Source organism: Fulmarus glacialis, unplaced genomic scaffold (assembly GCF_000690835.1).
Source record: "Fulmarus glacialis isolate BGI_N327 unplaced genomic scaffold, ASM69083v1 scaffold15331, whole genome shotgun sequence".
Lineage (NCBI taxonomy): Eukaryota > Metazoa > Chordata > Aves > Procellariiformes > Procellariidae > Fulmarus > Fulmarus glacialis.
In genome coordinates, this window is record NW_009192625.1 from 118,576 (window position 1) to 131,739 (window position 13,164).

Sequence of the window (13,164 nt, forward strand, 5' to 3'; positions counted from 1 at the left end):
GAAAAAATCTTTATAAGAACAAAAGCAGAGGCTTACAAAAATGATTACAGACGGAAAGACAGAAAGCAGGCTTTCTATTTGTTTTACCAGAAAATACTGGTTAAACAAATGGTATCTTTTCAGGCTTTACAACTTAGACCTCTTGAGGAGTTAAAGTGAGGATTTCTTAAAGTAAGAGAAAACCCAAATAATGGGAACATCTCCCAGTTTATCTAGATTAATATATACAGTTTCAGTAGTGAGTTAGCATTTCCTGTTTCTACATCACTGCAAGTTGCAATAGCCCTCTTCACAACCAGAAAGCTAGGTAAGAGGGGATCTTAAGTCCAGCTAGTTTCATACTGTTGTTGTTTGGCAATACCCAGTCCCACTATTTGCAACTCATTGCAATTGAGTTTAGTTCAAATGAGCAGATGGATTTTTTTAAAGCTTTCCCCAATGTCCTCTCCTTATTTCTAAGTAGTCAAAGCTGTCAATGAGTAACAAACATCTGAGAGACCAAAATGTTATTCTTCAGGAAAAATATCAGAATTAAATAAACTGAAAAAGAAGAAAGATGATCCAGTGACTGGGCTTCAACTCTGGAATCTCACAGACTTGGGACACTCAGCTCTGTAGCTCTGAATGTTCGGCATCTGCAGTGGAGATGAAATTTGCATTGCTGAGTTAGACACCTGATATTCCTTTATAACAAATAGGGAAGAATTGGGTGCCCAGAAATGAGATTTACCACAGTCATCGTTTCAGGCAAAGAGACCATTACACTAGCCAGACATAATACTGATAGAAGGGCATTTTGACTGTACTCTGGATAAGACTTTTCTTTGTTATGAGAAGGGCATTTAAATGAATGAATTGTAGAATAGTATATGAACACCATCTACTCCTCCTCTGTAATGTATATAAATCATAATGCCAAAGTAAGAACAAACAAACAAAAGTGTACTTGAATAACTTAATGGCTAGGGTTTTCATCTGGGAGGGAGAAGAGAATTCTATTCCCAAGCTTACTTCCACTTTTTCTCTTATGGCTCTTTATAGTGGCTCATCTGGACTACTACTTATGTGCCTTTGAGAAATGTATGTAGTCCACTATCATTCCACATAACAGAAGAGCTATGTCAGAGACCATTTAAAACCAGCATTTACATGAACAGTTTTCATTTTTGGGTGTCTCATTACAGAGAGACTTCAGCCACAGAAGTCCAATTTCTAAACATATTAGATAAGTAAGTTATTCTTACTGGGAGCTTGGTGTAATACCAAAAAGTCATATGAGATGTTTTTATGGAGTCAGAATTAATAAAGAATTCCTGTTCAGAAGAGATCCTAAAAACATGTTGGGCTTTAATGTAGCTTTTAAGTTGTGATGAAATATAAACACATGCTTTGACTGTTCTTAAATGGAACTTTAGTGTTAACTGGAACCACAAGTGGGACCATTTCTGAAGACTATCAGTCCTGTGGAATAGAAATGTTTGAACGCCTCCTTCATATGAGACATAATGTGTCTCCTCAGCAAAATTCCTTTTTTTTTAATTGCTTTTATAGGCATTGAATATAAAACAGAGGTTATCACATATTACACTTATGATTCGGTGTTTCTTTTTCATAGAATTAATGTAATCTTTCTGTCCTGAGCCAACCCTATGACATCTCAATGGTCAGAGATGAAGCACATCGCTAAGTCACAACCAGAACAGTGCTTTTCCATTGGAGACGTTATGTTATAATTTGAGGACACGAAATCACAACCTTTCATTAGAAGTCACATAAATGCTGAATTATAACTCCTACTTTTGTTTATAGAAACAAACCTTATTCCCATACATTTGTTTTGTAGTATCTGCTTTATGGTACTACAATGAATTTCACATACACAATTTGACAGCTTTAAGGTTATTGAAGCCTTTGCAAATGCTTGTTTTGTCAAGTTGCACATGCTCCCTTTCCAGTTTTTGCAATTATACTTTCAATACATCACACTAACAAGCAGAAAAAACTGTTGCTCCTAAGTCTACAAAATACTGTTCAATAGAAAAAAATACCCTAGAGGAGTACAACTGCCATTTAGAGGAATTTGATTAAAAATGAAACTCTGATTATAAAGCTAGACAGTGTTCAATACTTTGTTTTATGGAATGTGGTGGTACATTGTACTGGACAAGTAATCTACTTCATGGTACTTTCTGCTTAGAACCCTGCAATCAATACAGAAAAAAAAAAATCAATGCTTCTTTTAATAACTATGAAATGAATAATACTAGTGATAATACTGGAGAAGAGATCCATTCAGAGTAACTTCCAGAAAACTGCATTGCTTTTCTTGTAGCAGAGAAAATATTATGAACTGCATAAAGATGCAGTAATATATTTTGAAACATCATAGCAAATCCAAGTTACTAAACTAATTATCATTAAAAAAAAACACTCAGTAAAGCACAGTTTTTGCATAAGCTATATTAGCTATATTTGTGACAGATCGTATTTTAAACACAGAACTGGATCAAATGGACACACTCAGAGATTCTGGTTCTGTATACTTTTCATTTTGTGCAGTGCTGAAATTTAACTGACACATTAGATCTCTCTTTTCTCTTCCTTCAGACCTGTTTAAAGAATAACTTCTGACTATTTGGTAATAAAAGTAAACAAGTATATAAATTTTGTCTTGAATGGGGCCTTAAGTTGCTTTTCAACTACAATTCACGCTAAGATATAAGAACATGCCCTAATGATTTTTCAATGAGCGTGATTAAGTGCTGTCTTTAAAATCTGTTTACCTACCACATTTTATAGGGCACTCTACACAGAACAGCGTATCTATGCCAGTGTTAAGTTAGCTAATAGTAGCTAGAACATATAGTGGTATTAGCAAAGATAAAACTACGACATATAAGCCTGCTGCAGATTCTGTATGCATTTCCTCATTGCTAACATGAACCAAAATCCATACTGCCGTACCTGAACCACTGTAGTTACCTGTCTTAGCTAGAATGCTGTGATAAATGAACAGAGACAGTATCCTGAGCAAGCTCTGTTCAGCAAGGTATTTAAGCTCTCCTAGAGTAAGTATGCAAGCACTACCTCTGGATTTGATAAGACGTTCCAGATGCTTAAATTTTATCTCACCCTGTACACTCAGGGATCCCTTCTCTTATGCAGAGCTCAATTCTGGAGTGATGACTCTTCAGAGTACTCAAGTCACCAGAAGCTCAGGCACAGTATAGTTCCATGAGTGACCTGCTGTAGCAACTTACTGCTACCAAAAAGACATCCTTCTCGTATCCTTACACAACCTGACTTTTTCTTAATAAAGGGGTAGAAAACTAACCCAGAAAAAAAAAAGCCAATTTTACGCCATTTAGTGAGTTAAACCTGCTCAGAAACCAGTCCAATCCTGGCACAAGGAAGGGTGGACCACAGAGCCACAAGCAAGAGAAAGGAGAAGGAGAGAAAGAGAGGTAGCAGTAGAGCCATCCCTGCCATCAGTGAGCTATTATGCTGGCTACATATGAAGTGACAACCTTAGCTTCTATCTTGACAAGACTTAAGCTATCTATTAAATTGATTTCATCCACTGGAAGCTTTACATACATAAAATGCTTTAGTTTCCAATAAGAAAAGGGCTTAATGGCCCACCATGGACATGATCAAACACTGTTGAAGTCAACAGACCTTTGGATCAAGCAGAAGGAAACTTCTTTTCTGGGGATGTTGAAACAATGAGGAATGCTGCAAAAACCTTTTTGGTTTTAGTAATTTTCTCTGATTTCTGATCAGTTCTTGAACTACATTTGATGACTACACTGACATGTCACTGGAACTTTTCTGGACTTTAAAAAACCCTGAAAATACTGCCTTGTCAATTCACCTAAAAAATTGAGAGAATTTGCTTAAAGACTTTTCCGTCTCTGCTTCTTTGTTCATGTATCTAGAGAAAGGATCACATTAGCAGGAAAAAAGAACAAAAGCTCTTTATACTTGAATCACCTGCTTTTCAATCAAGCACTCTGTCAACAAGCTAAATGCCAGGCCTCCGAGAAGAGGTTTGATTCTGTGATGCAACAGGACAAATGCCAGTTATTTTCAGTTGTTGTTTCACTTAAGTCAAACTGCTGGGCACCTTGGTCTGTATGTAGAGATAGCACTTAATGCATAAAATATGTTAGTTCCAATACAGAATATTTTATATGTTTGAATATATGTAACATAAACCAGAATTTACTAAGAAACAGAGGTTTTAAAAAAAACAACTTGGAGCAACATCTAGCACTTCTGGCACAGGTCCTTGGCAAACGGGGTCCCACCTTGTTTAGGCTAATAATACTACTACAGTAAGATTTAATGAGACTATTCATACCTCCACCACTAACTCACCATTAACCACCTCCACTACTAAAGATTCACTATTTAAATACCAAACATCAGTAATTTCATGGCCAGGATAGTTCTGTACAAATGAGAACTGTATGGTATTGTTGCAGATGCTTAGATGTGCATTTCTTTACCTGAATATCTGCAAAGTCTAAATAATTTTGGTATGAAATGAAAACTTCATTGCATAAAATTGTATCCATTACAAACACGTCAAATAAACCACAGTCAAGTTGCTACAGTCCACAGTTATACTAACCATCAAAGGCTGTCTTTATAATGTCTACCCATAAAGTAGATTATTCTACAGAGCAATATGCTGCCAAATCCCAGGTTAAGTATTCTTGCTATTATTCCTCTCATTTCTTTTACCTGCCTTAGCATTTTATATCCTCATCACATGCATAGTTCTATTATTCTAGAAAACAGTTATGATTCAATAGACAAAGCACAGGATTAGTTAGCAGGAGCACAAGATTTCCTTTTAATAGGATTTGAGTCTTTTTGAGAATTCATAGCCCAAGAGACCAAGTTTCAGCACTACCTCTGCCAACTCTTACATGGACAAATATGATGAAACGATTGTAACAGAGGAAATATAAAATGAATAGACTGCATATAGACTATATTTTATGAAGAAACTGTTCTACTTCCATCACTGAATCATAAAATAATATGCAGAGATCATAGGGATTGCAAGTAGTCTGCCTGTTGTCTGCTGGCCTACACATCTCCCAGTGCTTCCAAGCGTTTATGGAACAGTTCCTAAAAGATCTGACGTTACAAAAACGCGATTTCTTGTCATAAACCTTCCACACACGCATTTACCTGGCTTCTCCTAGCACTGCTCCCATTACCCGATGTTTCTCTTCACATTTGATATCTTCATTGACATCCGTCCCACCAAAGATGATTCCAAAAGGAATTCTGCTACCTGCAAAGCAATGACTACGATAAGAAGTTGACCAACATGTCAAGGTAATGACTAGAAGGGGACATTAAAAGTGAAAAAGTATATTGATAATATTGTATCACATATGTAAGCAAAAGCCTTTGAAAAAGAAGCCTGAAGAAACTTGAATTTTTGTGCTTTTGGCACTGAAAAAAACCATACAATAACTATGCACTTTCACAGCATGTCAGTCTGTTGTATAGCTATGAGATTTTCTTTGCCTTTTCCATGCTTAGTAAAAACAATCAATTAGTTTCTACACTTGGCAGCCCACCAAACAGCATATATATTTTATTCACATTTTAATAAGATGCAGTATTGCAAAGTTTGATCCCAGGTATCTAGCCTCAGCCACTCATTCACTGCCCCCTCAAGCATTCCAGTACAGTGGTTTGGGTGACCATCCTGCAAAGTTGGTTACTGAAATTTTTTTTTTTTTTTTAAATATTGACTTCCAAAGCCAATTTTACTGCTACAAAAAATGTCGATGGAGCCACACCATTGGAAAAGGTCACCAGATTAAATAAGGCAGTATATGTGAGCCTGCAACAAAACCATTTTTTTGCTTAATTCCACCCCAAAAGATGGATCTGTGTTTATAGTTGGTTGTTCCAAGACCTTCTGTGATCACCTAAGTTATGGAAGTTGTTTTAGAATGCCTTACAGTGCTCAGAACAGTAAGAGCAGGGGAAGGGATGTTGGCTGGGGGACAGTCTGTGCACAAGACCTTATCAACATTAAAATTTCAGAGTACCAGCAAAAGCATATATATCCTAGTGGTGTCTGCACTCTGGTAAAAGCCTAGTTTTGATACACAGCATCAGAATAAATTCATATTTGCGTAAGGGTAAAGCCACCAAAACAGAGTAGAGTAGCACTTCTATGCTAGCTGTGGCTGCACTTACATGGATGGACACGGCCAAAGACTACCTAGATGAAAATACAAAAGCCAATAGTAGTGTAAGATTCCTTTCTAATAGTATTTCTTTTATTGGAGTCAGGTTATTTTTAGTAACTAACAAGTTAACCAGTAATGTTATCCCCTTAAACTAATCAAGATAGCAGACAATAATGTTTACTGTTGATTGTTTTAGCACTGAAAACGACTTAAGTGGTCAGTTTTACCACCACATTAAGCTAACAAATAACAACCTCATGGTGGCTAATTACTACATGCAGAACATAATTTTAAATTCCAAATGGGACTGCAATTTTGCAAAAGAAACAGTCTCCAGTAAGACAGCCTACAAAACCTGTCATTAAGGTGACCAATTTTGTGGATTTTACAGATTTCTGTTAGCTGCAACAGATAAAGCCAAGGTTTCCTTCTGACTATGAACAAGAATAAGCAATTAGGCTGTATTGTCACTACGCACTGTGTATCAAGAAAGGGCAAAAATATGCTCTGTTTTTTCCCTTTTGCTATCAGATGGAAGGGGAGAGGGATCAAGGACTCAGTAGACAACACTGTCCTCAGCAGCGGACCAATGCACAGGGTGCTAGAGATTACTGTGTTGATGGAGGTTCTTCCTTTTGAGAGATAATATAACTGACCTTCAATGTTCATGGCTGTGAAAACTATTGGTGACACTTTCTATAGCTACCCACAGTGTCTTAGGGGGTGGGGGGGAAATTATAGGTTAAATTCAGTGAACTCTCATAATTAAAATTCATGGTTAAAAACAAGCAAATAAGGAAATCTTAAAGCAAATGGGGAATGAAATAAGTATGCTGATAAAGATGGAAAACTTACTATATGTTTCATATTTATATTTGAAAATTGAGCTGTAAGATGAGGATTTATTAGCATTGCTTATTTCCTCATTACTAAATGAAAGAACAAACAAAAAGAAGGAAAGACTAATTGCCATTCTGGCTTTCCTTGGCATTTTTAGATATTATATTCTAATGTTTGTAGGTGAACAGAATTAATGTGCACTATGAAAGCACCACAGCACTAATCTTCAAGAGACTGACCTTCTGCAATACAATATGAAATATATATTGCTTTTCTAATAAATAAAAAAGTAAATAATTATTATGTCATCTATTACACGTGTTGATCATACATCCCCAATCACGTAAACAAAGTTTCCAGGATAAGGCCCAAAAGATTGGTAGTATGGTAGTACTGGTAATATGACTGTAATCACTAAACTTCTTTAAGGTATTTCTTAATATATGGTATGGAAAGATTAAATGTTACAAGAATCAGGAATGTCCTCTGAATCACTTTTTTCCTTCAATAACTTTTACACTTTGACTAGGATCATCCCAGCAATCATACTACTTACTGTCTTGCTTTTCACAGATTTCTCTTTTTATTTTTCTTTCAGTTATTGAGGTGCTTTTTGGAACAGTGTGACTCTGACTTATTTAAATTACTGAGCTTCTGAAAATCATTCAGGTATCAGGCTTTGTAGGTCACTTGGGATTTTGAAAAGCTAATAGCAACAGCACTCAGGCAATGCTATGCAAGTCAAAACTGCAATAAAGTTTTACAGTAAACGTTTAAAATCCAGCCTTATTTTTTGTTCCTTAGTGAAAAAAAGAGATAATTCTAAGACCTTCCTTAAGGCTCCTCCAAAACAATTGTCACAAAAACAATCATCTCTATATTCCAACAAGAGAAGTCTTAATACATATGTTAGCAGAGATCATTTTACAGAATTATTTTATTTGTATTCTAGGATCCCCACTGAAATCAGAGCTCCATTGTAACAAAAGATACACAAACATGCCAGACAGAATAATTCAGGCTTTCTGAAAGCCCACCAGCACAAATTGCTGGGGGACTTCTGAAGTCTGAAAACTAGCACAGCACAGCTTATACTGAGATCTGATGAAAGTATCAAATTATGTACCTTTGTCCAAGTGAATAGATTTGTACAATACGAATGTGATCTCAAAAATGGATATACACAATTTCAGTAGGTGACAGTGTCTGTAATTTTGAAAGCCAGTGCTCCTAGTGTATCATCAATGGCAGGCTAAATTTTGTTCTACATGGCTAGATACAATACAAAATTTTATTATTTATCTGATAACATCCTGTCTCCTACAGTTTAGCTGGCAAGAATGACATCTCAAAGTTATTTCATGTCCAAAAAATCCTGACTCATTTTTGAGCAGAAAAATCAAATTAGTCTCTCTGCTTTCTTCTATTTGACCTCAGCTGTACTTAGCCAAGCCATTGTCCTCTGAAAGAACACATTTGCTGAAAGTATCTTAATGTTAATATAATGCTCTTGTCTTAATGTAGTTAAAGTACTTAATTATGAAATGCACTATGTGCTTTAAAAGTACATTTATTTAGTTTTCTCCTCTCTGGATCAGATCTCCCACAGAGAAAGTTTTTCAGCATTTCTGAATGTTTGTTGAAGTGGATAAACAGAATAACTACACTTCAAATACATATGGGTTTATACATTTATAGCCATTTATAACTGTTTGTATTCATTCTCCTCTCTTTCAGTGCCTTTTTAAAAGGTATTTTTATTGCAAAATAGAAAGGGGATTACCTTGCAGAAGTCTGCCTCCTTTATAAAGATGAATGGCCAGGGCTGCATCAAACTTGTCTGTGGAGGTTAGATTTGCTATTTCAGTTGGACTTTCATACATGAAAGCATCTTTAAGAACACAGATATGACCTGCAGCATGAAGATGATTCCTTCATTATCGGAACAAATAGAAAAAGAATAAAAAAAGATACTATTAATGTTGTAGGCATGCCAGTACATTAAATAAGCTTAATCAAAATGTTCTTCCTTAATAATTTTTTCTTGGACATTCACCTTTATGCTATTTCTTCAAGCAACCATGGAGCTATTTACAAGTTGTTTTTTTTTTTTTCCTCAAAAACATTTGTTACCTTCACCATTGTGAAGCCACAGTCACACTGCCAAGCAACATAATCTGCATCCATTTTAAGGCCCAAGCCCACAAGTATCAACACCACCTTTGGAAATCAGCAGAAGTGAAGTATGATCAGGATCTTTCCTGATTGAGCTTCAGCTTAAAATGCTGAAAAGACTCCTTTTGAACGGAGTGTGTTAGACCTTGGTCTTAGAGATTCTCAGATCCTTGTTCTGGAGAAAGGCCACTAAGTGAAGAAAACACAAATACATCCAGCTAATTAATCTATTAAAAATACAGAACGTGCAAAAAAATGAATACATAAATAAAACTGGAGAGTTGAAATTATATTCCCTTTCTGTTTGATTGTGGGTTTAATTGCTTCTTATCTTAGTTACCCATTTGTAAAACAGACACAGGATAACTGAAGTATAAGAAAAAAAACTACACAAAAGTAACTACACAAATACTTTCATGGTCTTTTTTAAAAATCTCAATTGCTAAAAAAAAAAAAACCAAAACCAAAACAAAACACTCCTATTGTAGTGTCAGCTTACACATTCATCTTTATATGCAGTAGTTCCTCATATTAAAACATTGATTAAAAGACTTCCAAAGTCAAGAAACTGACTGATTACAGGGAGCTTTACTTTAGGCATTTCAGTGAGCTTTGCTTTAGTCTTTTCTTTTATACACTAGGCTCATAACTCCTCCCACCAAAACCAGAATTAGTTATCAATGTCTCCAGTGACATCAGCCAAAAAACACACAGGAGAAAATACACAGTTTTTATAGAAGCTGACATTCTATTCTATTCAACATTCAACATTCTAGTCAACATTCTGTATCTGCTGACATGCCATGTTTACGTTTTCAATATTACAAAAAGACCACAAGAATGTTTTCTGCTTATTACATATTGTTCCAGTTGATTTATTTCACATAGCATATTAATTGTTCTGGCATTAAAATCCTGCTAACTCTATAGTTTCTTGGATAATGTCGGCTCTTTCCTTTCCTGATCATTTCATATCCTCCCAAGGAATGTAATTTTCTGTCCTGCAGAAGTTAGTCATTACTGCAGAAATTGGTGCTAAAAATGTTGTAAAATGTCTTGAGGCCTTGGAAGGAATGTATTAGCACTATATCAGACAGACCTCCATTGGCACAACATATGGTGCTGTATTCCTTCCTTCCTATTCTAAAAAGAAACTCATTTTACTTTTAACTTCACCGTTTGAAAAAAGACCAATAAATTATAATAAGTACTAATAAATAATAAAATACAGCCAGATTGTAAGCTCCTTATTTACACTGTTGAGCAATTACTTACATCAGTTGCCCCATGAACCTGTACCAAGTACCTGCTTGCCTTTTGAAAGAGGCTCTCAATTTATATCTAAATAATGATGCTCAAATCTCACAGCTGTGGAAAGAAAATCTCTTGGGCATATACTCGGGATGCTCATGCATGCATTCCATAATTTCACAGGTGCTCATTAAACAGTCTAGAAGAATTTTTTTCCCATCAGTATTCCAATTACCATAAATCACTATCATGTACAAGCAATATGTTTGCATATTACAATTAATTTGAAAATAATTCTCTCAGGACATCAGGAATCAAGAAACTCAGCTAGGAATTTCGATCTAAAGCATCTTTTTTTTTCTAATGTACTAGGAATGAATACTTTTCCTTTCCTCCAGAGTTTCCGCAGCTCCAAATCTCACAGCTGAATGACAGCTGTTTCTGCAGTAAATAGAGGGGGACTCCCTCAAGTGTTCCAAAGGCTTATAAATTGTGGTTTACCTCTATAAATGCTATTATTTTTCTACACATGACGACTCAGGAGCATGTAAAAAATTTGCATACAGCTTAAGAAGGAAAAATTATCAAATTATTCCCAGCATAATTTGAATTCCCAGATGTAAAGAGGCCTTAATCCCATAAACATACCATTGAGTTCATAATGATTAGTCACAGGCTTCAGATTATGCATATATGGAAATGTATGTGTGTAGAAGTAGAGCTATTGGGTAGTATTTAAGTACTGAAATTTACAGTGATATTCTCGTATTTTCTAAACGACTTTTCATCTTTATAAGCAAAAAAACCACAGACTATGATTTTCACACATACGCTGTTATCAAGGGACATGATAAGAGGGTGCTCCAAAGTTATTGCAGGAGATTTCTTTGAAGGCTGATCTGTCTATGAAGTCACAGATGTCCCTGAATCGAGCCAAGACAGAAGAGATACATTACCCTTATCTTTTCTCCTCCTGGCAACTGTGTATTCACATTATTTTGCCATTTCATAAACAAATACTTTCCAAATGAAAAATAAAAATGAACATGTCTCCTGCTGTCTGTGAATCTAAGACAACCCTGAAAATGCTAAATCTAAAGGTACATTTTCTCTGTATCACAGTTTTGTATGTGGTAGATAAATTTCCAAGTAAGTGTCTTAACTACCAGTGATTGTTGCTTGGATCCAGAATTTGCCTTGCTCTGCTGTATCTTTCCCTTCTACTGAAACTCTCTTGGAAGCCAATGCCACTACTTGGGGAGAAAAGTATTTCTAAAATGGAGATTGGCTGTCAGATTCCAGATTTCGGGTGTTTTGCTAGGAAGTAACCAAACGGGGAAAACTTCAGTCATTCAGTCAGTTTGAAAGATCATTTCTTAGAGTACATTGTATTAATCACTGCTTACGCCGTGATATTTATACACATCTGAATATTGGACAAAATATTTCCCAGCCCCACTGATTTTAGTATTCAGGGAATTCATCTTTTGTGTTATACTTTTTACACTCTTTGGAAATCATGAGGTTTATAAATGAAACCTGTAAGTGGCTGCTCTGGATCTATACTGTATGCAGAGAGATATTGCTAAAAGGTACAAACCTTTTCTGACATGTTTTCACTTTATTAAAGATTTCTATAGAAAAACATTTTTCTCTAACACAACTATGAAATAGCAGGTGATGTTTTACAATGTTTCATTTTTTATTTCCTACATTATTGATCACTACTTCTCACTTATCCTGGCTAGCAGTCTTCCCTTCTTCAACCTGAATCTGCAGTTCACAGGTCTTCATGTACAGAAACAGTTTCACAGTTCCAAACACAGCATGGCTGAAGCTAAGACACAAGCGACGTAAAAGTATGCTTGCTTCTAAAGTATTACAGTTTTGAAACTTGCTTTATTTTCTGTGATGTCTTCCTCTCAAAAACATTTATGTTCTAATTTTCAATTGATATTTCAATGGAATTACTTGCAGACAAAAAATGTTTGATTTCCAAAAAGTTCCTGGTAGGTATATACATTGACACTTCTTGAATGGCACAAAATAGGCTTCATCCAAAAATATTAATTATCTATCTGTAAAGCAGCTATGCATCAACTACTGTTAAATCTATACAGCACAATTCAAAGCTTATTAAGTGAGCAGAGTCACTTCCACTGCCTTTTCTGAAACTCGGCCAGAGCTGAATACTCGCAATTCCCACTGAAGTTGATCGAACTACATGAGTTGAAACCCTGCTTGATCTTTTCTGTTTTCTTTGTAAATTATCTTCATTTTTTTCATACTTGTTAAAGCAAAATATTCTTCATTTTATTTCTCTCTCAAGCTTCTCCTTTAAACAACACAGACAAATTGTGTTGGCATGAATGAAGTATGAATAAAATCCACTGTGAATAAGAACAGAAATTAAAAATGTGAGCGAAAATGGGGAGAGAATCCTTCTGTCTCTATGTTCTGAAGTCAGTAACTCTCCTTTGGAAGGACAAAATAACTCTGCAAAGTTTAATCCTGCCTTATAAATAGGTCTAGCCGTGCAAAACATGTTGGGATGCAGCATACATCAAGTGCAGGCCATGTAAATGACTGCATCTCAGTTCCAAAGGTGGAGGATGAACGCCTGCCTTGCAGCTTTCCGGCTCTGGGAATGGCCACGCAAACAACAGCAGGA

At 35.6% G+C, this 13,164-nt stretch overlaps 1 protein-coding gene across 1 annotated transcript in view; it reads right to left on the minus strand.

Annotated features, from left to right (window-relative positions):
* The window catches only part of GLT1D1 (glycosyltransferase 1 domain containing 1), a gene marked incomplete at its 5' end in the record, with an annotated part of 55,297 nt that overhangs the window by 39,120 nt on the left and 3,013 nt on the right, over nt 1–13,164 (minus strand). The window contains 2 exons of the mRNA XM_009587155.1: nt 5,206–5,311; nt 8,851–8,999. Of these exons, the coding sequence (XP_009585450.1) occupies nt 5,206–5,311; nt 8,851–8,999 (255 nt within the window). The remainder of the gene's footprint in view (nt 1–5,205; nt 5,312–8,850; nt 9,000–13,164) is intronic.